General features: G+C 41.3%; 1 protein-coding gene and 1 long non-coding RNA gene across 14 annotated transcripts in view; one reads left to right on the top strand and one right to left on the bottom strand.

Annotated features, from left to right (window-relative positions):
• Positions 1–688: 688 nt before the first annotated feature.
• Positions 689–3,785, bottom strand: LOC123024086. The gene is made up of 2 exons (XR_006414851.1): positions 3,556–3,785; positions 689–884 (listed from the first exon to the last, which is right to left on the bottom strand). It is a non-coding gene; the product is annotated as an uncharacterized LOC123024086 (long non-coding RNA).
• A 124-nt stretch (positions 3,786–3,909) lies between these two features.
• Positions 3,910–26,385, top strand: part of TCF4 (transcription factor 4) — a 400,625-nt gene continuing 378,149 nt past the window's right edge. For 4 of the 13 annotated variants that reach the window (XM_044431390.1, XM_044431388.1, XM_044431387.1 and 1 more), the window contains exons 1-3: positions 5,733–5,974; positions 6,941–7,032; positions 8,719–8,791. In XM_044431390.1, coding sequence (XP_044287325.1) covers positions 5,914–5,974; positions 6,941–7,032; positions 8,719–8,791 — 226 coding nt within the window. In that variant the 5' untranslated portion in view covers positions 5,733–5,913. Of the gene's footprint in view, positions 4,596–5,303; positions 5,438–5,726; positions 5,975–6,940; positions 7,033–7,964; positions 8,096–8,275; positions 8,508–8,718; positions 8,792–26,385 lie in introns of those variants that run through there. The other 9 variants (XM_044431381.1, XM_044431379.1, XM_044431378.1 and 6 more) reach the window with 7 other exon arrangements.

The following is a 26,385-nucleotide window of genomic DNA, read 5'->3' as shown; positions in this document are numbered from 1 at the left end:
GGGCGGGGGGACAGTGGCGCAGGCCAGATGAATCGGCATGGCGGGCCGGATCTGTCCCACGGGCCGTAGTCTGAAGACCCATGCCCTAGACAATTGCATTTATCTTAAAACCTCTACCCCATCAAAAAATTGAGGATGCCTTTCAAGTCAGCATATTAATAATACCTTAAAACCATGGAATGCAAAAAACAGCAGAATAGAGGCAATCTTTGAAGGCCACCAGTGAAATCAGTGACAAACACACCGGTCTAAAACAGTTTTGTCATCATCCTCAGTTGTTTGGCTGAGGTAAATGATTCAGGAGAGGAATACTAAACATGAGTGGGACTGATTCCAATAGTGTGATTGTCTCACTACTGTGAACTTCTTTTTGCCCTATTTTTTCTTTGATACCTGAATACTTTTTTGGATCATGGATTTCCTATAACCCCAGTGCAATTTTGCAAGCTGGGCAAGAGAAACCTCATACATACCCATGAGATGTGTGTGCATGCGCACGTGTGTGATTTTTACTAAAAAATATAGCTATATTCCTTAAATATCAGGCCCAATAAATTTTTAGTTCTCCCTTATTAATGCTTTTTGTTAAATGCATTGGTCTATTTGTTAAATGAATTTATCAATTACTATAGGTTTTATACACTACCCTGGGAACTTTGTATCATGAAAAAACAGGCTACAATTTGAATGAATTAAAGAACAAACAAATCTATTCAGAGTAACCAAGAAAATTATTCCCAGTCCTAAGTTTCCTTAGGATAACCACCATCATCTGCCCCATTTGCAAAATTTTATGGGCCAGGGGAAGCAGGTCAAGCCATTTTGAGTTTCCCTTCCTGTGTTATTCCAGCATATCTTGCATCTTCTTTCTTACTGGGGAAAATCTGAGAAGGAAGAGAGAAAGTGTTAGTCACATGATGCAACAAACAACCCTGAGTGGCTCTCACAATTCATTTTTTTTTTTTTTTAGCATGAACTACCTCCTGACAGATGATCAAGTGGTTTCTATGATATTATGGTTTCCATCTTTCCCCTTAGGTTCCCCATTGGTCCCATCTGCCACTGTGCAATCCCAAGGTGCATTGCTCCCTGCCTGTCACCTGCTTCTTCCTCATTGGTCCCCACGTAGAGGCTGGATAGCAAGCGAGGGTCCTAGATGAACGGCTCTGTTCAGAATACTCTGTGATTGCTGCGCACTAGGATCATGGAAACCACAGTCTTGGGTTCATACTTTGCAACAGCTGATGGTGGTTTGGAGAAATCACGGAACCACTGTTTTCATCGTGTTTCTAAACACCAAACTTACCATGGTGAAATACCACAACTGGATTTGGACAACATGGCAGACTAACAATGGTAAAAACACACCAAGGCTTGCTATATTGTCTGAATCCGGGCAACACCTCTCCAATACTTCCTGACTGCTACCATTAGGAGCTCCATCTGAAAACACCCAAGAGCAACATCTGTATTCCTAAAATTTCTTTAGAAGAATGCCCTGGACCTGGGGATGATGTTTTTCAGCTGCTGAGGTCTCCTGGATAAGCTGGGCATGTACGAGAGCTAAATTTGACTGGACAAAAAGCCATCCATGTCTAGGATGTAAAAGTAGGGAGGAGAGTCAATTGCTCCTTTCCCCCTTATTTTAAATGTGGTTATTCTGCAGAAGCACCTTTATTTCTGTATATTGTGAAGTACAAGAAACAACAGCAATACAGTCCCTTAAAATACATAGCTTTTCCTACAGTTTAATCACGGATAGTAGGCCTTTGAACTTTATTGCTGGCCATGCTCTCTCCTCCAATAATTTATTGTTGTTAGGAAATGCATTCACAATATAGACAATAATAAAATCCCCCACGCAATGTCAACAATTTCAATAATATAATAGTGAAAGCATCAACATAATAATACATTCATTTATATTAACGGTGTAATCTGATCACCCTGAGAGCATCCAATCACAGCAGGGAAGCGTAGCGATAGAGGTCTCTGCCATACTGCACAGAGTTGCTCCACATGTTTACTTTTTGGAGCTCAAGATAAATCACCAGAGGGGCAGCACTGAGGATACTGGGGCTCCAACAAAAACTGCTATAAGCTACCCCCCTGCCCACCCCTTTTGCCTTCTTTGAGGTTGTTTCAATCTTGGATGGGGCAACCAGTGTGGTTCTTTTGCCTTTGGAGTTCCAGTTCTGGGGTCACAGTTTCTTGGAGCAAGGCCTGTAAAGAACCCTTTGGCCTCCCAGGCAAGGGTGTGTAATCCCTATGAAATATTAGTGCAGTGCAAAGGGGTGGGGCTTAAAGAGTGGGGCTGTAAGAAATTTGAAACCAAATTTGTGGGAAAACTGAAGAGGCAAGAGTGGCTGTTGCTGCTAAGGCCCTTGCCAACATGGTCAAGGTATAATTCCTACATGTTTGTGTTGCGGGGGGTGAATCCACACAGCGAATTCATGGATATACAATTGAACTGGCATTTTATTCCAGGGTTTTGAGGATTCTGCACATGGAGCTGACTCATCTGTGTTGTGGATATTTGGACCAGTTGAACAAGATGTTTTGGATTCTCTTGTTTGAGTTTGGATTCAAAAGGACATTTGAACTTTGTGGCTGTACAGCCAGATTTTGTACTGGTGCTGTTGCCAGGTACTTGGGTGCACAGGTTGTAGTATTCTGTTATTATAATTGTTCATGCTGTTTTGTTATCTGATTGTGATAAAAAGAGGTTCATTTTGTATGTAAGGTTGCGTTGCAATGTTCATTAGTAAGCAAATAGCCCTGTAGAACTTAGCAGTGTTAGACTTGCACCCTAAAATGTTGGAGCTGGTAGCAAAATTAAAAATCAAAGCATAATTAAGCAAATAACTAATGATTAAATTTAATGAATAATTAAAGCAGTAGATTAAAATTAAATGCCTGCTGCATGGTGAAGTTCTTGACATCTGAATGTATACGGTGAATAAATGCATTATAAATAGTTCTCTCTGGGAAAAGAGATGGGGGGGCCAACACAGAGAAGGCCGTCTCTTTGGCAGCTATCCATCACACCAGTGCGGAAAGAAGCAGCCAGAGAAGAGCCCCTGAAGCAAATCTTAGCAGTTCGGCAACATCCTCTGGGAGAAAGAGCATCCAGAGGCAGGTCCTAAGCTGAAACTGTTCTGCTGGGAACAAGAGCATGAGTGTATTATGGGAAGCAGAGGGGCAGGTATTAATACTGTCTAATGCCCCTAACTTCAGAAAAGGATTGGTGGGAAAATACATACCGATGGCTTTCAGGCAACAAATAATATTGGCTGAAAAGGGATGTTAGGGAGGTTGTAAGCAGGAGAATTATGAGCACTACATTTTAAGGGACTTGCTTATCCTTTTGTATTGTCTGTTGTCAGTACAAAAAGTTCCACAAACTGGAAATCAGAGACCATCTTAGAAGAGACCCCCCCTTCCTATTTCCACACCTAGGAGAAAGCCACTTTTAAGAGGATACGTGCCAGCTGTTTGCATGCACGGACAAAGGCGCACCCGCATAACTTCTCCCCGAAGCGCCCCACAGCTCACCCCCAGGTCTCCGTTAGGGAAAACCGCGAGACTCAGGCGAAAGATGAAGAACAAGGGCAGAAAAGAGACTCCGACTCCCCTTTGCTCGCTCGCATGCTTGCACCGTTTGCAAAGCGCTTCAGCACAAAGCAGCGCCAGGCCACCGTGCAAACTTTTCGCAAGCGGCCGCTCGCGCGCGTGCAGCAGGCACGGAACTGAACTTGCAGCTCGCCTTCACTCCTCCTCCTCCTCTCCTCCTCCTCCTCCTCTCCCTCCATCTTGGAGGACTTTCTAGCCTGGCTGTTTACTTCTCTATGCTCGCCGCGCTCCCTCCCTCCTTCCTTCCCTCGCTCCCTCCTTCCCTCCTTTTGTCGTCATGCTCTGTAACAGACGACGCGGCCGGAGTCAGCAACGCGCAGCAGCCGCGGCGGCGGCGGCGGCAGCAGCTTTTTTTCTCTTTATAAGCACCACTGCATTGCCCGGATGTGAATGGATTACAATGCATCTTTCAGGGAAACGTATTACTATCAATTTCTGCGTGGGGGAGTCACTGGTGATGGTGATGATGATAAGGAGGAGAGCTCTGTAAAGTTGGAACAAGTTTAAGACTTTTTCGTGGCGCTGGCGGGGGCGGTTTAAACAAAAATAAAGACGAGGGGGGCTCGCAGTGCCACCGAGATTTTTGAAAATAGTTTATTAGCAGCCATGTGTGCATAGCGAAAGACACGAGGGAAAGTTCCTGGATCTTCCTTTTGTATTCTCATTTTTGTTGCGATTTTTTCCTCTTTTTGGCTGGCTTTTAATTTTGCTTTATTGGGGTGGGAAGACTTTGATGGTGGATAATCCAAAACCAAGCCAAACCCCTCACCCGGTGTAGAGTTCTTTTAAATTGATGGAATATTTTCTGGATCAAGACTGAGTACGAGTTAAAAGTACTTCTTCTATTTTTGAGAGTTAAACACACGTGAGATCATAAAGCACCTTTGGAGAAGATTTCTCTCTTTTCTTCCCCTAAAATATCTTTCCTTGGAATATTGTGAACATATTTGTGGCCATTTAAGGTAAAGTGCTAATTTCCTCTTGGAGTGTTTTTTTTCTTCTTCTTTAACTATAATGATGATGCTGTTGACCCCTGTGTATTTTAAACTCGGAACGACCAGGGCAATGCGAATTGAAGCGCACTGTGTCTGTAGTAATGCTCACACACTTAACAAAAAAGCATAGATGGAGTAACTCTAAGGGCATGGGCTGGGAGATATTTCGTGCCACTACCAAGTCTTTAATTTGGTTTCTTTCAAAAAGGAGCATCCATCTGGGTTTCTTGCCGGGAGGGGGAAAGCTAGGACTGTGAGGCCCTGTAGCAGCATTTTGCAATGCAAGCAGGGCAAGCTGGCGAGAAGTTGGGGGGGGGGGAGGCAAAGGGGAGGAGGCTGGCATAGTCTCCAGAAAACTTGTTTGTGCAAAAAACCAAACCAAGCCCCAAACAAACAAACAAAACCCCGCACTTGAATGTTCCGTTTTGAAAAAGTTTGCAGCCCTGCTCGCCCTCTCGGCAAATGCAGATTGTAAAACGCAGTTTTACGCAACGTTGAAAACAGAAGACGCACCCGAGAATTCTTTTTTGAAACAAGTGCCCTGAACAAGGGGATGGTGGTGGCTGGGGGGGGGGAGGGAGAAAATATTGACCACCCCCCGACGAACTCTTTGTATCACGTGCGTCTGCAGCGGAGTATAAAGTTGCTTGGCTTGCCTGTGCCACTGTCTGCGTGCGCGCGCGCGATTATTTTATATAATAAATCTTAAAAGTGCTGGGCGAAGGAGGGGGAGGCGGGCGGACGCCAAGGCGCAGGCAACTCCTGGGTAGCTTCCCAGCGACATGATCGGGGGCATGGAAGAAACCGAGGTGCCCGTCTGCCTTTCTCGCCTATCTGTATCTCTCCCTTTCTGCGTGTGTGTTTCCTGCAAGGTGGGGGGAACCCGCGCCTGGGTCGGGGGCAGGCGAAGCCGACGCCGGGGGAGCGTGGCGGCGCGCGCCGTGGCGGGCTCCCCTTTTGCTTTGCTGAACTTGCAGTCCGGCTTCTTTGGGTCTGTTCGTGTGCGTGCGCTGGGGGTGTGCGTGTGTGTTTTCCCCTTCCCCCTCCTCCTCCTCTCGCTCCCGCTTTCCCCTAAGGCAGGAAAAAAGAGTTTGGTTTAGGAATCAGGGCGTCCTCCTCCGCCGCCGCGTCTTCTCCCTTCTCCTTTTTTCCGCTCCAGTCCGGGGAGAGCTTTGCGCGGCGCCAGCGGGGTCCCTTTCCCCTCCGCGCTTCCCATCTCTGCCTCTCTCGCTCTCTCTTCCCTGCGTGGTGTATGTGCGGTTGGTGGATGCAGTGATTTCGAGCAATGAAACCCAGAGCTCGGGGCTGTGGTCGGAAAGGGAGCCCCTTCTCTCCTCTGTCGGCCGGTAGGTACCGGAGGTGTCCCTTTCTTCCCCCGCTTCTCCTCCTCCTCTTTCGATGTCTTTAGCCTGGAGTTAGTTGTGTGGTACTAATGAAAGGATCCCGGACAAGAGCTGGCGGCGGCTTCCTTTAAACACGCGGGATCCCCCCCCAATGGGTTGCAAGCCGGGCATAGGGCTGCCACGGCCTTTTCCACCCCTGCAATGGTTCGCTTTAAAGAAACGGATGACTTTGTCGCGAGCGGGCCCTTAGATGCCCTTTAGTGGAGTTAGTTACTTTCGGTCTCTCGGTTACCTTTCTACAGTAGAGATCTCATTGTCGTGGGTTAACTCTGCCTTTCTGCGCCCCCCCCCACACCCCCACCTTTATGCCGTTTCAGCAGAAGAGGCATCTAGGCGGATTCTTGCCCCATCCCACGGCAGCCTTCCCCGGGCTGCCCGTCCATCTTCTGCATCTTGCCCCCACCCTTCTTTGCACCTCATCGAGACCCTTGTGCGCCACCCTAAAGACTTCGTGGCCGCCTGGAAATAAAAGAACCTGCAACTGACTTTGCACGGCAGGAGGGAGATAGATGCAAAATAAATTTAAAAAGTTAGGAGCGGATGGCTGTAGTTGCAGCTCTGGGCTTTTCATTCATTCCTGGTTGAACCTCCTGTTGCATAAACCGTGCGCTGAAGAGTGCGGCGCCTCTTTCTCTCTCTCCCCCTGTCTGTCTGTCTGTTTGTCTGTCTGTCTCTCTCTCCCAGATTTGGGGTTAGAGTGCCCCCGATCACTGGGTCTCCCGCGGCTCGTTGGAACTCCAATGTCGCCTTTCCTGTCCTCTTCCTCGTTGTTGCTGCTACCCCCCATCTTCTCCCCCTCTCCCTCCTCCCCCTCTCTCCCCCTCCCCTACTCATTTAAAAAAATCGGATTGTTGTTTCCTGTAAGGCTCGGGACTGGGTTTCTGATTGCGGTTATTTCCATGTTTCTAGGTTTGTGTGAGTTTGCTAAAATGCATCACCAACAGCGAATGGCTGCCTTAGGGACGGACAAAGAACTCAGTGATTTACTGGATTTCAGTGCGGTAAGAAACAATGGTGGAAATGAACAACAGCTGTAAAAAAAAAAACCCAACAAAAACCAAAAAGTCGGTTAAACTAAATCAAAACAAAGCAAAAACTGTGAGCTTAAATACATGAAGTAATTTTTAATCAGCAGCTAGACCCATGGTAAATATGCACGCTTTATTACTCGTATTACTTATCAATTAGAATCTTGCTAAATTATCAGAAAGGAAATGGAATATTGTCTGCAATTTACTGGGATGTGCTCTTATCATTTGATGTCCTGTCCCAAAATAAACCCACACATCCTCTATAAAAATTATGGATATTGGCCATCATTCTCCATGAATAACAGTGACTTAATATTGTGCATTGCATTCTGAAAGTATGGCTTTCATGCCAACTAATCAGTTACTTATAGTGTGCTCTTAGTTCTTCCCTTGTTTCATTTTTTGGCACATGAAAAGTGAAAGGAAATCCAGATCTAGTTCAGTTTCAAGTTTTCTCTGAAATCTCGGATTGCTCTGTTTTATCAATGAATGTGTTGCAACTTTCCTTTAGAACCCCCTCCCTCTTCCATTGATGGCTAGTGGCGTGTGCCCGCGTGTGTTTGTTCTTTTTAATTCAAAATTATTTTATCTTTAGGCTTTTAAAATGTGCTTTAATTCTAAGGCCAAATAATAACCATGTTCTGGGCAGTGGCTTAGTGCTCTATTCCCCCTCCACCCCCCCACTTTTCTCTCTCCTCCCCCATCCCTGTTTTTCTTGCCCACCCCCCCTTCTTCCAATATGTCAGAAGTCTTTATTCATGGGGGGGGGAGAACCAAGTTAAGTTAATTTGACGTAGGATGCATTTGTGTCTTTAAATAATTTCAGTGTTGGGAGGAGAAAAAATTAAAACCCACCTTGTAAGGGGGGGGGGTGCTATTTCAGTCTACCGTTGTCCTTTAGACTTTTCCTGAGAAATGGCTTTGGGAAGTTTGGCGAGGAACCGTAGCCTGAGGCGGGTCTGCAGCCCCCACTTTCTTAGCTGTGCTTTTTCCATTTGTTCCTTTGCTTTTTGTAGTCTCTGACTCAGGGAAGGTGCGTATTATCCACTAGACACGTCGAAGAAGATGGAAACCAATTAGGGTTGAAATAAATGCTGGAGAGTGAGAAAAAGAGGGGGAGAGAAAGAGAGAGAGAGTGAGAGAGAGAGATTGAGTGAGAGAGAGAGAGAGAGAGAGAGACTGACTTGCTTCAAATTGTGCTCACATTAAGAGCCGAGATGAAAATTTAGGGCAGGTGGAACTTTGCATTAATATTATTTGGGTGCATGTATGACAGACATCCTAAAACGGGATGGAAATGGATATAGCTGCGTTTATGACCAAGGTTTCAGTCACAAACTTTTAACCCTCACCTTTGTCAATCTAAGTGTTTCCAAAGGGTTTTTTTTCCTTGCTTGATATTGTGGCTGGGGTCCCGAGGTCCCTCCCACCACAAATCTTACATTGTGAGTAAAACCTAACATAAGATAGAAAGAGAAAAGGATGGGAAGTAGACTGTAAAAAATGCTGCACCATTATGCAAGCTGAGATGGGAAATATTTCATATTTAAATAAGCCATTATAGCTTTTGTATAAAGTTGATTCAAATTTGAGCTATCAGTAAATGTAGGAGAAAACCCTATTTACCAACAATAATGCCTCTTTGTTTTCTTTTAGATGTTTTCACCTCCTGTGAGCAGTGGGAAAAATGGACCAACTTCTTTGGCAAGTGGACATTTTACTGGCTCAAGTATGTACAGTTTCTCTTTGGCATGCAGTTAAAGTGTCCTTAGGTATTTTTTTCCACGTCTGCTGTGTGTGTATCTGGTAGCATAAATCTGTCTTGGAGATTGCAAGTGAAATATTTCTGCTCTTCATGTTGCCATGTTTGATATCCTCTTCTTCAGAAAAATATAGTTCACGTGAACAGTTATTTTACAGGAGTTAGTTTTAAGCATAACTAAGTTTGGAAGATTTAAAAATTGTAAAGATATTTTCCTTTTTATTATGTGAGGGACCAACTAACCCATGGTAGCAGTAGCTGTTTTTATGCCTGTAAAGAGGAGTAACTCCTCTTTTATCTTCTTTACCCAAACTCATGATTTAAAGTCCTGATTTTATTCCAAGAATTAAGATTTAGTGATGGATGGTTTAGCGATATGCTGCAATCTGTCTAGGCAGTATTACTGAACAAAAAAAGTTTGAAAAATTCTGCAACTGTGACTTTCTTAATGCTTGTTACATCTTTTGGAAAAGGAGTCTATTGACATTAATGCAAATATGTATTTGTTTCCTATATATGTAGCAAAGAAAAGGGTCTGTTTATCGATGCCCAACCGTCTGAATATAATAATTGAATATCAGGCACAGAAGATGTTTATTTATTGGGAATAATTCATTTTCCATCAGGTTGGCAAAGGGAAGTGCACATTTTAATCCCCCCCCTCCCCAATAATTTCATTTCACAGTGTTTCCTGCAATATTGCATGTAGCTCTTTGGCTAGGCTTCAGATAAATCTACATTAAAACAGCTGTAGTGTTTTCAACATTTTGACAATTTGCACATAACAGTTTCCTGCTCAAAGTTCTATACAAAGAGCATCTCTGAACCATTTTTTTCTTTTTTGGACAAGCCTTTAAAATTTTGCTACCAGTGATTATACAAGCTTACTATCTTACTACTAGCAAAGTCAATGGCAAAATTCCCAATGATTTTCATGGAGCAGGATTGGAGTCAAAGTGTATTGGGAATAAACTAAGAGTGTGCAATTTTCAGCACATATTTTGTAACTTAAGAGTCCTTTCCCCAAAAACATTTTGTGTATAGATTTCAAAGGATAATACAGCGATAACTAAAGTTAGTCTGTATCCTTTGAGGCATCATTAAACTTTCACTGATGGTGTTTAGAATTTAAAAAAAAAGAAGATATGTGATATACAAGGTGATACTTTCAGTGTAGTGATATTTGAGATTGCAATAATGCATATGAGTACACCTTGATTCTTAAATACATTTTATTGACTGTAAGCCTTGCCTAATTCTGTGCAATGTAAAGGCTACTAAGGCTTATCCTTCATGGATTTATCCTATTTTGAAATAGTTTGTTTATAATAGCACATTTCAGAGAAAGTTTTAAGTATTCAATATATTTTCTCTGTCAAAGTAGTGCAAAGTATTTGTGCCAGATAAATCAATTTTTTCAATGATATACAATCGGTGCTGCACCTAAATATTGTTTTTTGCAAGTGTTAGCAAGACGTGCTTATTTTTCCCAACTTAATAGTCTCCTATGAGGCCAGCTGATCAACAATACCAAACAGATAATTTGAAAATCTAGGAGAAAAAATGAACATTCTTATCATTGTATGGTCGGTGCAAACATCTTGCATTAATATTTGTCTGACATGCAAATAATGAAATAGAAGAAGGAAGCACAAAAAACAGTCAGGGCAATAAAATGAAATTGTGGAGATCTTAAAACAATGCCTCTTTTTATAAGCCATCCCAAGGCCACAAGTTCACTTGAAATTAGTGGACTGATTTCCTAGTAAGCCATGTATGTAAATGAGGTGTTACTTTCACTATCACTGGATAAAAGTCAAATAAAGAGAAACCAATCTATCTTTCTTAATTAAATAAAAGCTTTTGGTGGATGTAAAATATATATGGTGGAGATTATAACCTGCTGAATGTATAGAGTTTTGTATAGTTAAATAGTACTCTTTTTATGGAACTGGTGGTTGGTTTTTTTTGCAAGTAGGTAATGGCTTTTAAAATGGAACATTCAGTAGGCAGAGAAGGTTGTAGAATCCAGTATGTTATAAAACTGGTCCTAAATCCTAAGAAAAACGTGTGACCTGCAGGTATACTTACGCACTGTTTCCTGCTATTATTGTTTCCTAGTGTGTACTCTGGCAATTGAGCTGGGTAGTGGTTATGAAAGTCTAAATACAAAGATAGGTGATTGTACTACAAAGTGCTTGGAAAAAGCATCAAGATAACATTTCAACAAAGAGATTTGTAGGTGCATGAAAACTCAGCACTGCTGAGGCATATTGTCTAGGCTTTGCTTATTGATAACTGTGCTGTTTAGCTAATAAATTATGGTCAGTAAGTTGAGACTCGGATATGGTTTGCTGTCTCTACGGGAGCAGATGCAGTATTAAGGGTTTGACTACAGAACTTGGGTATTGGTTCATATCTCCTTTAAAAATGGTACTTATTTAATGGAAGTGTTATCCATGTTTTGTGTATTGGCTTGACATTTTCATTATAAAACAGAAGATTCCAAATAAAATGTACAGGACTGTCTGTGAGTGTTTTAACCAGCTCATTTAATGCAGGGTGATCTGGTGTGATTTGTAATGTGTGAATGAAAAGAAAGCGGGCCTGTATTTCCTTTAATCTTTAATTTTACAAATGTGGTCTCAAGAAATTGTGAGGCTGCAAGGGAGAAAGGAATGTAACCTGAGCCAAAGGCCTGACATTCCCAGGGTGCATTTTTCACATGAAAGGCTTTTGTCAACGCTGTAAAGGACCAGCAGTTTTTGTTTGATGTTTGCAGGTGTTCAGCAGAGAGCACTAAAACAATCCAGCCATGATGGTTCAGAGGCCTTATGACCTTAACAGGGAGAATTGGGGAGGACATAAATAACGCGCAAGTAAACTTCCTCAGGCTCAGCCTTCTTCTTGACCAGTGGCTTCAGGATATTGGAGTCAACTTCAGCAACATTTAAGAAAGTTTGGCAGCATGATAATGATTAGTTCTTATTCCCAGAAATTTGGAAAAAAAAATCCTAGATTTCTGGAAAGTTGCTTTTACCTTAGTGAGGAAGAGGGGTGGCAGCACCTTTGCAATTCTTAGTTTAGGTATGAGATGATAGCTGTATCTGCAACATTTCAGATCTTCATCTGCTTATGTGTTACTCTTCTTTTTCCTCTTTCACATTTGGTTCTTCCTCCTCTGAAAGGGCTTCTTTTGTGTAATCATGGAAGAATATGTTAACTACATCTTCATTTGATTACTGAGTGAATGCGATGTCTAAGTACAGAAGTAGGACCAACACTTTGAGTAAAGCTAAGCATTTTGAACTTTGGGGTGGGCTTTCCCTAAGATGCCATGAACGTTTTCCAGGAAAGTTCTTCCCCGATAGCAAGCTGGCTTGCCTCCCTCTCCGTATGTGAAGTGCGGATAGCGGTAGGTGCCCGTCTTTTTTTATTAGTGCAGGGGAACATTGGCCTTCTTTGTAAGTCCAACATTGACCTGTCCTCTGTAGTTTATCTGCTTGTTTCTGAATTTGTAATAGGAGTGGGTTCTTTGCCAAGTAAATTTTCTGGTAGATAACTTAGGCTGCTAGGGCACCTGCAGCAGGGGCTCAGGCTGGGCATGCACATGGTGGGCATGTCATGAGTGGAGCTGGCTGAGCCGGGGGTCAGACTAGATGGCCTGGGAGGCCCCTTCTGATGCAGTTTCTGTGTCTGTGTTTAACCTGTGCGATAAAGTGGAAAAGACTGAGCCTAGTTTTCACAGGGACAGCAGAGATGCTAATCTTGTGTGTGCCGTACCACTTCGGACTGTAAGTGGAGTTCCACAAAGGTCAGTGTTCCTGCATATAAAAGAAATCCCTCTAAGTGAAAGTTGATGTTTGAGTTGTCCTTCCCACCCTGGTATGCTCCAGATGAGTTAGACTCCAACTCCCACCAACCCAGTCCAGGTTGGCTAAAGATCATGTTGGATGGGGATGGTTAGAATTGTTGGTCAACGGATCTGGAGGGTACTTAGCTTAGCCATTTCCCTGTAGTTTTTCGCATGCAGGAATCCCTTCCTCCCCCTCCTCCTCCTCCCCCCCTTCTTGCTCTTGCCCTATCTCTCTCTCTCTCTCTCTCTCTCTCTCTCTCTCTCTCTCTCTCTCTCTCTCTCTCTGTTCAGAAAGGAGAAACAGTCAGGCATGTTAGGCCTTGATTGACTTATCCTATCACAAAATGGTTATCACTTTTAAATCCGTTCTGTTTAAAATGTTGAAAGTGTAGTTTCTGAACTGCTTCAGTTTGGATGGATGATTCTCTTGTCTAATTAGGTAAATTAATTCCTTTCATATTTGTGCTATAAACAGACACATGTCGGTGGTAAAGCATGGCCTTCTGGAATAAAACATTATTCCTTCGGTAGTATAACAGCAGGAGGTCTTAAATGAATTTAAATATTTGTCTTTCAACTGACCCTACTGTAATACTTATTTTATTTATTTGGATTTTTATCCTGCTCAGTCCCACATGCTCTGAGTGGCATACTGTAACTTTAAACATTTACAACAGAAAATAAAATTCGACAATGGCTTACAAGTCCTATCCTTTCCCATAGACTCCCAGTCCCTGCTCTTTTTTAGTGCCATCTTCTCCATCCCAATGTAGATGCAATACGGATGTCTACTTTTTCCATTCATGTGAGACCGAACTGTAAGGGAGTCTTAGACCAAGATCTTTGGCTCTGCAGTTTGTTTCAAGACAGTGGAAAGATGCAAAATGGCAGTTTAAGGATTAACAAGATGAGCATTTTCTGATTGCCTCGGCTACTTAATAAACTGAAAGTTGCGTTTGGATGTACAGATGCACGGGATAGGCGAGTCTGACAAAAGCAGGAGAAGATACTAAAACCCTGACAGGGCGATCCAGGCTTGCATACTCAGAATTAAGACCCACTGATTTCCGCAGAGCTGGCTCCCAGGTAAGTGGGTGTAGGAGTGCAGCCTGAATGTTTTAAGTTGTGCGAAAGGCACCGTTCATCAAGTGAAACATAGAAAGTATGGACATGGGCTTCGTTTGCATGCTAGCACATGCTTATTATCTTGACACATGATATTCCCGTGTAGTGTTGCATCAAAAAATGCACTCAGTACCAACATAAATTGAAAATCCATGAATCATTTAAGCTGCCACTCTTCAGTGGCAGATGGCACTTATATTTTTGAATAGTTTTCCCTTTGTTTTGTCTTTTGCAAATCATTAGGGATTTAGCCATGCAAATACACAAGAGCGGCTACTTCTCTGTTTGCCATTGCTTACATGAAAGTTATGATTAAAACAGGAAAGAATGCTTGTTCCCATCCGCAAGTCTTTTCAGCTATGTTTATTATTATCAGGTTAGTTATGCTCCTACTTCAACCAGTTATTGATTATTGTTTGAGAAGTCCCAGAAGATAGATCTAGGGGAAGATGCTGAACTACATGAAACATTCTTCAGAGCTGTAAAGTATTTCAGTGAACAAAAACTGCATATTCAAAACTCGCCCCAAAAGTTTTCCTGTTGAGATAGCCCTTCCAAAAATCATCAGTGATACTACATTGTTTTATAGATGAAAGTATGCATAAAACGTGTTTCAATTTGAACATTTTGGGGTTAGGTGAAAAAATGCACGTTCTTTCTTTTCCTTGCAACACCTGTTCTGTAAGATGCTATCTTTTTGAGTAAGTTACTAAAAGTTTAATGGAATATCTGTCTGGCTGTAGAAAAAGTGATAAAATCAAGAAGCACAGTGTTATTTACATCTGTACTTTTCTTGCATGTGGTACATTGGTAAAGCATTAGGAAAAAAAATAAGCGTCTAAAGTATTAACTGAAGACAGGATCTAAAAGAGACCTGAGTGCTGAATGTTGCTTTGGATTTGCTCACATATTCCCTTTTCATCATTTCCTGAATTAACTCCCAAATAGCCATCTTCTTGCCTCTAAGCAGTAGCAACAGTTTTGAACTGCCACTTACGTTCCATATCATTGGGGAATTGATGACACTTGCAAAATAAAGTTACAAACAAACGTACAATGTACGATGCAGAAATTCTTAAGGTGTCAATTAAAAATTTCTCCGGAGAAAATGGAGTGCATCATGTTCGTTTTAGTTAAAATCTGTGTATTGTTTTGTTTTTAAAAAGAAAGCAAGAAGAGGTTTGTTGCAAATTAAAACCTCTCTAATGTATTATGGCATCAGCTTGGGTAGTCCACTTTACCAGATACATTAAGAGGAATGGGTAGGTGATGGATTCAAACATGTACTCATGTCCTAAGTAAGTTACCACTTTCTTAGCAGTAGTCTAGCTGCAGAAACCCATGTGCTTTTGACCCATCAGTGAACTTGAAGTGTTTATATTTCAGTTGGTTCAGTGCATGGCGTTAAATTTTCTCATTGTTTCTCATTGTTTTCTCATTGTTTCTCATTGTTTCTCCTTGTTCACCTGGTTCACATGCCCTGCCTCTGAATTCAGCAGATGCCCAGGGTTGGCCTCGCTGTTGGGCAGAGCAAAATAGTTGCCCCAGCCTGATGCTTGGAGGTGTGGGTTCGGGTGCAGGGGGAGCTCTGTGTGCTACCTGGCCTGTTGTGTACCCCTTAGGTAAACCTGCTGCCTTCAAACGCAGTGGAAGGCATCATCGGCATTGATGACAGATCACTGCCAGTCCTGTTGGCTTTTGTACATGGAATGGGAGCATACCATCTTGTTTTTCACCTCAGGCAGAACAAATGTCTTGGAATGCGCCTGGGAATATCCATATGTAGGCACTGAGTAACACTTGAGTGGGACATATACACATGGAAAATTCAGTATGCGTAGTACCAAACCCTTTGGTTGTTTTGGTAAATAAATAAATGTCTGAGAGTCAGAATGGTGTAGCGGTTAAGAGTGCTGCATTGGAACTCAGGAGATCTGGGCTCTAGTCCCCACTCAGCCATGAAGCCCACTGGGTGACTTAAGACCTGTCACCTGTGTCACAGGCTGTGGTTGTGAGGATAAGATGGAGAGGTTTGTAAGCCACCTTGGGTTCTTTGCCAGGTGAAAGTAATGTGGGATATATGTGCAATATAATCATATTAATGGTGGACATTACGACCTATTGCAGTAGGTTTTAGTGTATTCTAATGTTGTGTCTTTCCATGTACCCATTAAGCCAGTGGGCCTAATACATGTTTAGACATCGTGTTCATGCTCTCGTAAGAGTTTGCAGGACATAATAGAGTGAGCCTGCCTAATGTCAATACGTGTGCATGTATGAACTTAGTTCTTGTGATCTTAGAAGTATTGGAAATGAAGCTTGTAGCATTTGACAAAATCAGCAGTCTTTTCCCCTGGTAATGGGGTAATCAGTCAAAGAAATGATGAACTACTGTATATAATAGGAAAAAAGCAATGAAACTTTACTCCATTAATTATTGTATTCTTTCTTGAATGCACAGAATTTCAGAGGAGTAAAGACTTTTGTAAACAGTTTTGTTTTAAGCTTAATCTTTAATCTGTTATTATAAACGTAGTCATTTTGTAAGCATTGCAGATCAAACATTTACGCCTAATGGTAAACAGCATTTTATATCAGGAATTTTGTGAATTAACAGAGCCTACAAAGAAGCACAGTCCTGCTGGCCCCAGGCTTGTGGTTTTCAGTGTTTGATATTATGATGCTATTTAGATCCATTCCCAGAAGGCAAGATAACAGATCTGCAATTGCTTAATCAGGAACAGTGTGTATGTTTGCAATGGTCTGCATTTTAAAGATCATTTACCAAACTGTTCTTGAATCATTGTTTGTTAGTGGTGGACATAGTAAAAGGTGTGTCTGATAAATTCATTTGTGAAGAAATGCAAGCTGTAATTTATAAAATACGTTTTTGCTTAGATACGTAGAGAACCATTGGCTCCAAACTTTTGACTGATCAAATGAAGGTAGTGTATAAAATCCCATGCATTTCAGGGTTCTTGAACTGTTTTACCTATGATGAGTTTCCTTCACAGTTCTTACTTCCCCCTGCAGCAAAATAGGCACATCCATGGTTATCACATAGGGTCCATGCAATTTCTTACATGGAAATTATAATTCTGTGTTGGAAATTCTTCATGCATGAAACAGTCCTTAGAGGAAAGAATTAGATTAATTTGGAAACAATTTGCATATTTATTCAAAACAGATAAATATGTTTGGAATTGCTTAATATAGATGTCCATTGGCTTCATCTTTGTGCCTGAACTTTAATCTTTAGTAAGCTATAGAGGCTGCGATCCTGTACATACTGAAGTCCAATTGAACTTGATTTGACTTACTCTTGGGTAAATATACATAGCATTGTGCTGATAAATACTTTATCCTGACCATTGAGTAACATAAAGAAATACAGTGAGCCAGATGAAATCAGCTCATATAATCAGGCTGCAATACTGAATAACTTCCATGATGAAAAAAATACTTCTTTTACTTCGTACTACAGCACTTGCATTTATCTTGCTTTGTTATCATAAAATAATCCCCCAAATCAGTTTATCACCTCATCTGCCAAGGAAACATGACAACTTTATTTATTTTTATCCTTTTATTTGCCTCTAGTCTACTGGTTGCTACAGGTAAGACCTTGGTCACCTGTGCTACCCACAGAGGTAAGAAAATACTAAGATGCATTTCTTGTTGGGAAGCTGACTTTTAGGTGCTGTGGCCATCTTCTACTCCTCCTTCACTATCAGGGAAACCCTGTTTGACTGGTATTGATTGCCACCCAAACAGCAGCGTTCAATTGGAAACAGAAAGTGCCAGTCAAGTTCCATTGGAATTCGAACGCTTTGGTGCTACAAAGCTTTTTGCAGAAATTTTTCCTCAGTTGGTGCAATGGGCCATATATGGGTTAAGGATCCAGATGTAGGAGATATGATCTAGGACTGGAGTTTGAACTGATGGACAGGTTTTTATTTGATTGCTGGCACTAAATTTACGTAGATTAAATTTCATAATTATTATTTATAATTTCTGTAAGAGGGCTTTAAAATTTTATTGCTTACAACAATCTAATGAAAGTCTGTCATTATTCTTATAAGAGTATGAAGCAAACAGAGAGTGACTTTTTCAAGGCCAGACAGCAAGTTCATGCGTAAGGTAGAATTTGCAGCCAGAAATTCTAGTTCACTGTGTCATATCTAATTCTGGTTTGATTTATTCATGGAATAAAACAGATTTTCACTGCTGATTTCTACATTGAAGAGCCCCCTGCCCCCCACCTGAGCCCTCAATTGAAAGGTTTTATCTTAGTGATTTCACTAAGCTTGTATCTGCTCACATCAGAAAAGAGATATATCGATCTGAGCTATTGCTTGAAGTATACTATTACACCAGGAGGGGGTAATCTAATAAGACCACGTTTATTTGTTTGTTTAGGCTCACCGACTATAGTTTGAACATTGCTGTATTTTCATGTTTAAATAAGTCCATGTAGCCCTCCAAGATTGTGGAAAGTGGGAGGCTGAGGTGAAAAAGGTGTTTAAAAAGCGTAAAGCAGTTTTATGCCTTTTATCACTGCTTAATCATTGCACAACTACAAGTAAGTTTTCCTTTGCATCAGGGAAGTAATGTCTCTGTAAAATCTTGGGGGTGGAGAGAGGAGATAATATATTGAGGATAAAACATACTGGGGAATCTCCTTGTGCTTCAGTATGTAGCAATGTCCCCCTCCCAATAATTTGGTTGTTTTAGAACTGGAAGCCTTGGCTCATGAAATTTATAAAATGCGGTTTTATGTTATACTGCTAAGGTACAGCTTATTGCAAACTTGCATCCTCTTGCAGGCTCATGTAAATTCGATCTGCCATCTCTTCAGCCTGCTGTCGTGCAAACTCCTGTGATACCGGTTAGCAACGTTTGCATAGTCATCATATAAGAGTATCTACATTAAACCTACTGGTGGATGTTAAAACAGCGTTGTGTCTCCTGAGCATTCAGTGTGTGAGAGGCGGTACCCAGGCTTTGTCAGTCTTTTCTTCTCCCTGTCCTATTTGCACTGATTTTCCTTCCTGGCAGCATCAAGAACACCTTGCCTGACAGCTTCATCAAACAGCTTTGCATTTAGAAAAAGATCTTGCGGAGAATTGTGATGGTTTGCAAAGCAATGTAAAAAATAATAAATACAATTCATTCACCTCGACCTTCTGTGAGCCAGGCAGAAAATATATTTGGTACCTGGTCAACTTTGTTGGAGTGACTTTACATTTGAGGGCACCTGTTTTAGAATGACAGATGTTGCAAGATAAGTGCAGTCTATCTACCAGTTGTAGTCTGACAACTTCCAGGTTAATGGAAATAATAATTCATGCAGGTAAAATATGCAGATAATCTGTGACACCCTGGGTCATGATATATTTCAGGTGTGGTACTTTGTATATTTTGGTTGCTCTTGGCTTAAACAATAAAATCTCAATTAGTACAGCCAAAGCATTTAAGTTGCTTCTAATAGGCCTTTCATCTTGGATTAATCTGTCCATTTGCCAAGCAGCTCTGTTCAAGGTAGGGCCAAGGTACGTTTGCTATGAAGTTTTCTTAAAATGTCCATTATAGTGGCAAACATACAGAGGCAAATAAGCCTTGTATAAAATTACAATTGTTGTTTACTGTTTGGTGCTAAATACCAGTTGGTTGACTTCTTGGGCAGGGTCTACTTTGATTCATCAACTAGAAGTAGTGTGTTCTCACTTTTTTTTTTAAATTCATTTACAGTACTCCTACCTTCTCCACAAAGAGGGTGGGTGGGTAGTTGAATAAAATATAATTTCAGTTTAGTTGAACAGTTAAGGGTACAAATCAGGGAAAATCCTTGCAGAATGTGAAAACTTGTAACCTGCCATGTTTAAGTTACGTGTTCACTGGCAAGTGGTCTTTGGTACATTTTGCATTTGATGAATTTCAGCAAACCTGCCTGGGGAAAGTTTAGGTTTTGGTTTTGGTTCCCTCCTTCGTCCGTCCGTCCTTCCTTTCTTTCTTGAAAAAGAAATCATGATTAATTTCTCCCTAGCTTTGTCACCATGTCTTTGTGAGCTAGTTACATTTCTCAGAGAATTGCTTTCTACATAGATTGGCATTGAGGACAGTCTGCTGTGAGAATATTTTTATTTATTTGCTTGGTTTATTTAAACCCAATATGGACAGAACAGACTCGCCAATCAATCACCAAAAGTTACTAGTTTACAGCAATTTTAACTAGCCTTCCTGCACAGTGTATACAATTTATGGCCTAAAACTACCTGGAGGCAATTTTTACTGCCCTCAGTAATCAGGTGAGTGGCAGTAGAAATTCTTAGTATACTTCTCTAGTTCTGAACTGTCTGTGCAATATTAGGATTGCTATCTTCTAGCTGGAGTTTTTCCCACAGCCATAAGTCTGGTTCCTAGGGGTGTTTCTTCTGATTAGTCATAATTGTCCACAGCTGGAAAAGAAAAACCCCACTATGTCATAACTAGGGTTAAGCAATGTGCTCCAACAAGCTGCACATGTAGGAAGCTATCATGGCATATCTTTTTGGCAGTGTGCCTCCATGGGTGTGGAGCCACAAAATCATCCCCCGCCATTTTGTTTTCTCTCCTCTGACATCTGAATGGCCTTAGGGTGGAGATGGAGGCTTTTTAGTTGTAAGAATGTGTGCTCATGGCATTTGCCATGATTTAAGGTGTATGAAGCTTTGGGTGGTGACATGAACACAAGCATTATCCCTCAACAGAAGGAGTTTGCAGGAAACCAAGCTGCAAGTCATTTGAAAAAAACATAGCATGGGACAGGAGTTGTGGAAAGGTGGAATACAGGTATCAAAATATGTGAATTTCTTTCTCACCCCATGCTTCCAGATTTAGGTAGTTTCTGAGTTACACTTTTTCTTCAATGCCAATAGTTTATTGCTGACAAATATTTAATTAAACATGTATGACTGTACTAATACTGATTAATCTTCATAGATTTGGTGTATGCAATATCGCATGCATTGGTCAGAATCGAACCAGTGCAGCCTGGGCCACTGCCATTGGGTTCAGGTTTGCTTCCTCATCAAGGGGCTTTGAACTGTTAGGAGGAGCAGTTCTTGTTTATACTTTTACTGCCCGTTTGGGCAGTTAATTTTCATAAGTCAGTGTGGTGGCCAAAGAGTGTCTATACGTATGTAAAATGGGAAGTTGCCATCTTAGCAGAGCAGAAAGGATAGATTGTATGCACCCAGCACCTTTTAAATTCAGTTGACCTAGAACATAAATAACTTAAAAATTGTTTTATTAACAAAACAACAACAATGCGTGCCTCCTGATCAAATATCAAGGCTGTAATTTAATCATAGGGGTTCTGGTGCTGTTCGTAAACAATTTGACTCATTTTGCACTTTACAGCATCAGCCAAAAGCCTGATTGAATTATGTCCTTGTATTGTTGGAGCACCTGCTGTTGCTTCTAGACTTTAGAGTCTGTCACCAACTCCATTGCTAGTCTTTATTTTGAGTACTTTGAAACTTGGCTCATAGCTTCCGAATGAGGCAAAAGCATTTGCTTTCATCTTGGTAGCAAATTTTCCATATTAAACTACATCACCACTTTCCCCGGATAGGTTTCAGGATGTCTATTGTAGGAGTAGCAACACTTTCTTACTGAATGCAGACAGTCCTGTCTGTCCGCCTGTCCGTCTGTCTTTCCTTTTGAGATAAGGAGACAAGCAACACACCAGCCAGCTAAATGCCCACATTGCTTTAATTTCTAAGATATCAAGATTTTCCAGTAGTGTGTGTGTGTGTTTGTGTGTGTGTAGGTGTGTTTGTTAGTTTTTGAATATCCAGTGGTAAATAAATCAATTGCCAAACAAGTCCAGCAAGGCTGGTTTGGAACAGCCTGTATAATGCCATTTATATTGATTATGCTAAGTGGAATGCAAGTGGGGTGGTTTTGCATTGCTCACAGTGTGTTTCTGACATGGCCTTTTGCTGCACTTCAAGTTGATGTCCTCCCCGGGCTACTGGGCTGTAGCTGTTGTATTGCGGGCAGGCAGAGCAATCCAGTGCTAGGCAAACTAATCTGCGTACTCCATGTACCTCTCACACCAATGTAGATCTCCTCATTTGGCACTAGTAAAACTCTGGGTACTTGTGGGGGTCCGCCTCATGTGAAAGGATTTCCCTCTTCACTAAGTAGCAGTACCAGTTCTTGCCACCTCTTCTTTTCGCAGAGGGTATGACCAGCTTGGAACAAAAAGCAGCGGTCCCGTGGTTCAACAGTGGGAGCTTTGGACCTCATCCTATACTCTGCAAATGTATACAGTAGAAAAAGGATCAGATTGACTTGGTTCCAGCACCACCATATCTTTAGGGAAAATGGAACACTGTAAAAGTAGCCATTTTATTTTGTGCTTGGACAAAAGTGCAAGTAGCAGTAAAAATGGTAGGGTTTTTATCAAGTTGTAGATACATTTGTACAAAATGGACTGGATGAAAAGGAACTTTTCCTGTGGCTGTGCGAACGCAAAACAGTGAAATCTGTTCTAGAAGTTGCATTTTTTTTCATATTGAAATCCCTTCTCCATATAAATACTCAGATATTTAAATTAAACTATCTCTCTGTATAGGGCTATATTGAGTGTTAGCCTAACTTAAGTCTAGTATTGGATAACACACACCACAAATTTAATAGAGAGTGAGTTCTAATTTAAATATATATGCATGTCTGTTATTTATCTATAGAATATGGATGTGACTCCATAGCTGTTAAAACTATGATTGTTCTATTTTGCATTCTGCAAATGAGTAAGCTTTAAGGGTGTGGCTTTCAAGCAATTTTGAAGCAATTCTGCAAATAACAGTACCGATACATGGCTATATTTGGTAATGTCATTGATTTGAATCTGTTGAGATAGAATGCTCCATGAAAGCTAGAGAATACATTCTGGTTTTGATAGTGAATGTAACATTTCATGTGATTAAATGAATCATTTTAGTTTTTTTCCCCTCATTTTGAATTTTACAAAATAGGTTTGAACATTTTCCCAGTATTTAACTATTTTTCATGCATAGTTGTTGCATTTCCAATTCTAATTGGAGTAATTATTGAAAACAGTAGTGGGAAATAGAAGTTTGTTTGTTTATTTATTATATTTCTATGCTGTCAAGTAGTCCCAAAGACTCTCTAGGTGGTGTACCCCAATCAAGAGCAAAAACACAGCAATCTTAAAATTACAGAATACAAAAATATATAAAATCAATAAAATTAATCAAATAATAATTAGTATTATTATTTAACAATGGTTTTTATAAATTGGGGTGAACAGAAGTGCTACATATGATAAATGTCAGATGTTTGAGAGCTGCAAGACAGAAACAAATATTTATTTATTATGAGTCTGTGAAAGTGTCAGTGTTCCTACTTGGCAGTGTATGATTTTTTTAATGTGCCTGATAAGACACACAGATACCTGGAACACTGACTGTGGGATGCCCTTCCAAAGAAGTGAACCTTTAGAAACGAGAACTACTCAAAACAAATGTCATATTAATAAAAAATAACAAGTCTTTTAAAGTTTTGTCACAGACAGAATCCTGGCCATTATAGTTTAGTGAGAAATGCATAGAATTATGTTAGAATTCTAACATGAAGATCATCTCCCATCAGGGACCTTGGAGGGAGCTGCAGAAGGGATAAGCAGCAATAGGATAACCATCTTCAGGGGCTGTCACATAAACAACACAAATTTCCCCTGGAACCCTGACTGGTCCCCACTCTCTCCACATTCTGGAAGGGGGTCAGGATGCCTCTTTTGAAGATGGTTTTTTAAAGCCAGCAGGAACAGCAGGGGGCATGCTGAGGCAAGGTCTTGTGAGGCCGTCAGCCTGACCTCCTCTCTGCCTGAGCCTTAGGAAGAGAGCAGGATGTGTTGGCGGCCTCTGGAGAGCTTGCTGCAGTCAGGCCTGTACCATTGCTGGGATCTGAACTGGGTGGGAGGGAACGGGAACGCTCTGAGCCCTCTGCGAGCCACAGAATAAACCCAAGGAGACACATGTGGTCATGAGCCTCTATTTGGCCACTCCTGTTATAAATCATGTGAGAGAGCAACCATTAATCTCCTTAAAATTAATAAAAACACTTTCTCTGGGGAATCGATTCCATAGGTGGGAGGCAGCCACCGAGAAGGCTAGATACATCTTTCCCATTCAGTGGTTAGAGAAGGATGCAAGCTGTTCAGTGGTGGAGGGAATAAAGGGAACTTGAACAGCTCCTTGGAGGATGGGCTGCATGGCATAAGCTGCTCTGAGGGTATAGCTGGAGGGAAGTGCATGCATTTTATGAATGAATGAAGGCTAGCTGCTTCAGGCACTCGCAAAGCACCACAGAACTGTGACGGGAACCTGAACACTATTGGGAGAAAGAAAGCAAAGTTTTCCTCGATTCTAAGTGCATTTTTAATTTTGTCCATTTGTAATAACTTAATATTATAAGACTTTCTGCTATTTGATCATTGGTAATCTTACTCAGTAGAGTTTACTCTGACTGGCAGAAGCAGCATTCCTGGAAAGATATTTAATATACGCTGCTACTTTTCATTGGCTGTGCTTGGGACTGAGCTCGGGGTCCATTCATCACTCACCTTTGGGTAGGGTTGCTGAGTGTTGCAGTCGTACAATATGTTAGAAGGCCACAGGTTGGTGAAACCTGATTTGAAACACAAGATTCACTACTGAGTTACTCCTCTCTTGCTTTTCCACAAATGTTTGTAGACATACCTGTCAGATGTATATACCACCCAACTGGTGGATGCCTTTAGAGTGGTTTACTTTCATGAAAAACCACACACCCATACAACAGTACAATAACAGTGAAAATAATAAATGTGAAATTACAGATATCAAAATATTACTGGGATAACTATATTAAAGAGCCAGCTGTAAAGTTAATAGAGCAGCAGATTTAAAATGAAATTCCTTTTCAAACAGGAAAGTATTAACCTTGCTTCTGAATGTAAGCAGTGAAGATGCCAGGCAGTTCTCCCTGGGAAGTGCATTCTATATTACTGTAACTATATTTTTTAATGAATAATTTGTCTAAGGAGACCATAAAATCAATTTCCTACGATGTTTCCCCAGGAAAGTTTAGAGAGGTACCTGCCATACACTTTTAGTATAAAATATTCAGCTTTACTAGGAGGTAGAACAAATGAACTGTTCTCTCTTTAATTCTATAATATACCAGTTTAAGACACAGAAGACGCAGGATTTGCAAAATTCAGTTGGTGATATTTAGGCTTCTTCTAGCTGATGAATGTGCTTTAAATGTTCCATTAGGTACTGCATGGGTTGTCTCCAGTGGTCTTATGCAGAATAGACCCATCGAAGTGAATGGGATGCATTAGATTAACATTGGAAAGAACCCATTGTTTCAGCACGCAATTTGATGAGTCATACAAACTGGAGAATTGTTCTGGAAAACATTCTAGCATGTAATAACTCTACCTTGCCTCTGGCTGAAACTGGGAATATAGACATGAAGAAAGTAGAGATTCATTAGAGATTCTTCAAGGGGTTTCTGCTACCTGCTGTTTACCTTCACTTCTCACTATGCCATACAATCGCAGCTTATGCAGAAGCGTTTGATAAAACATCTGTAGTTATGCAGATAAATATATAGAATCACGCAGGTGCAAGTTAGGCGCACGCTTTGTATAAAGGAAATCTTGTTCAGCTGGCCACGCAGTATTTGTTACTCTAAGCCTTTTTCCTTCATCAGACTGCTAAGGTAGTGTGATTTTTCTTTTGCGAGACGAATGCAGCACTTAATGGGAGGACCAGGCTATACAGTGAGGATGGATTGAGCTGCATCCATCGCTACCATGCATCGCTCTGCAGCAGATTGCCACGTCATATGTTTTTCTCCCTGGCTGTCTTCACAAAGCATAAACCACAGTGGTTTAGCATGTTGTCTGAACCTTGCACTCTTCTTTCAGGATGGGTTGTAAGCCAGCCTGGGGTGGTTTATAAACCATGCCAACTAACTATAGTTTGTTGTGGGATTTATTAAATTCACCTTGCAGTGCTCAAGTAAAAAACAAAACAAAAACCGGGGAGCCCCTGTGCAAAAGGGTCTGGAAGGCCAAAGGGCTGGTGGGGTTTGCCATTTCCAACCACCCCAAAGTACCGGAGCAGCACTTGGGGACAGCTGAGAAAGACTGTCCCTGAAACACCCTTTCTAGTGGTTCTCAGGGCTCTTTTGTGGGGCCCTTGTACCTCTAGGTAATCCACACTTAGGAAAGTAAGGCCAGCCCAGGGCCGTGTGATCCCTCCCCCAAAATCTCCCCAAGAATTTGGCTGCAAAGGGCAGCTTCTGCATTCCCTACTTTAAAAAAAAATCTGAAAATGTTAGCATTGGGTACAAAGTTTGCAGCTTGACATGGCAACTTGCCTGCGCCACTTTCCCCTACTAAATAAAATGAAATGGCTTTCTATGGCTTTGGGATACTGCAGGAGGACAGAGAGTAGAAGAAGGTAGAAAAAGGAGTGGGGAGGAGGAGCAATTCCTGCTGTACCTGATAGTCTAA

Source organism: Varanus komodoensis, unplaced genomic scaffold, assembly GCF_004798865.1.
Source record: "Varanus komodoensis strain SLA01 unplaced genomic scaffold, ASM479886v1 scaffold22, whole genome shotgun sequence".
NCBI classification, from domain to species: domain Eukaryota; kingdom Metazoa; phylum Chordata; class Lepidosauria; order Squamata; family Varanidae; genus Varanus; species Varanus komodoensis.
Note: the sequence above shows the minus strand (reverse complement) of the source record. Positions and strands in the feature narration are given on the sequence as shown.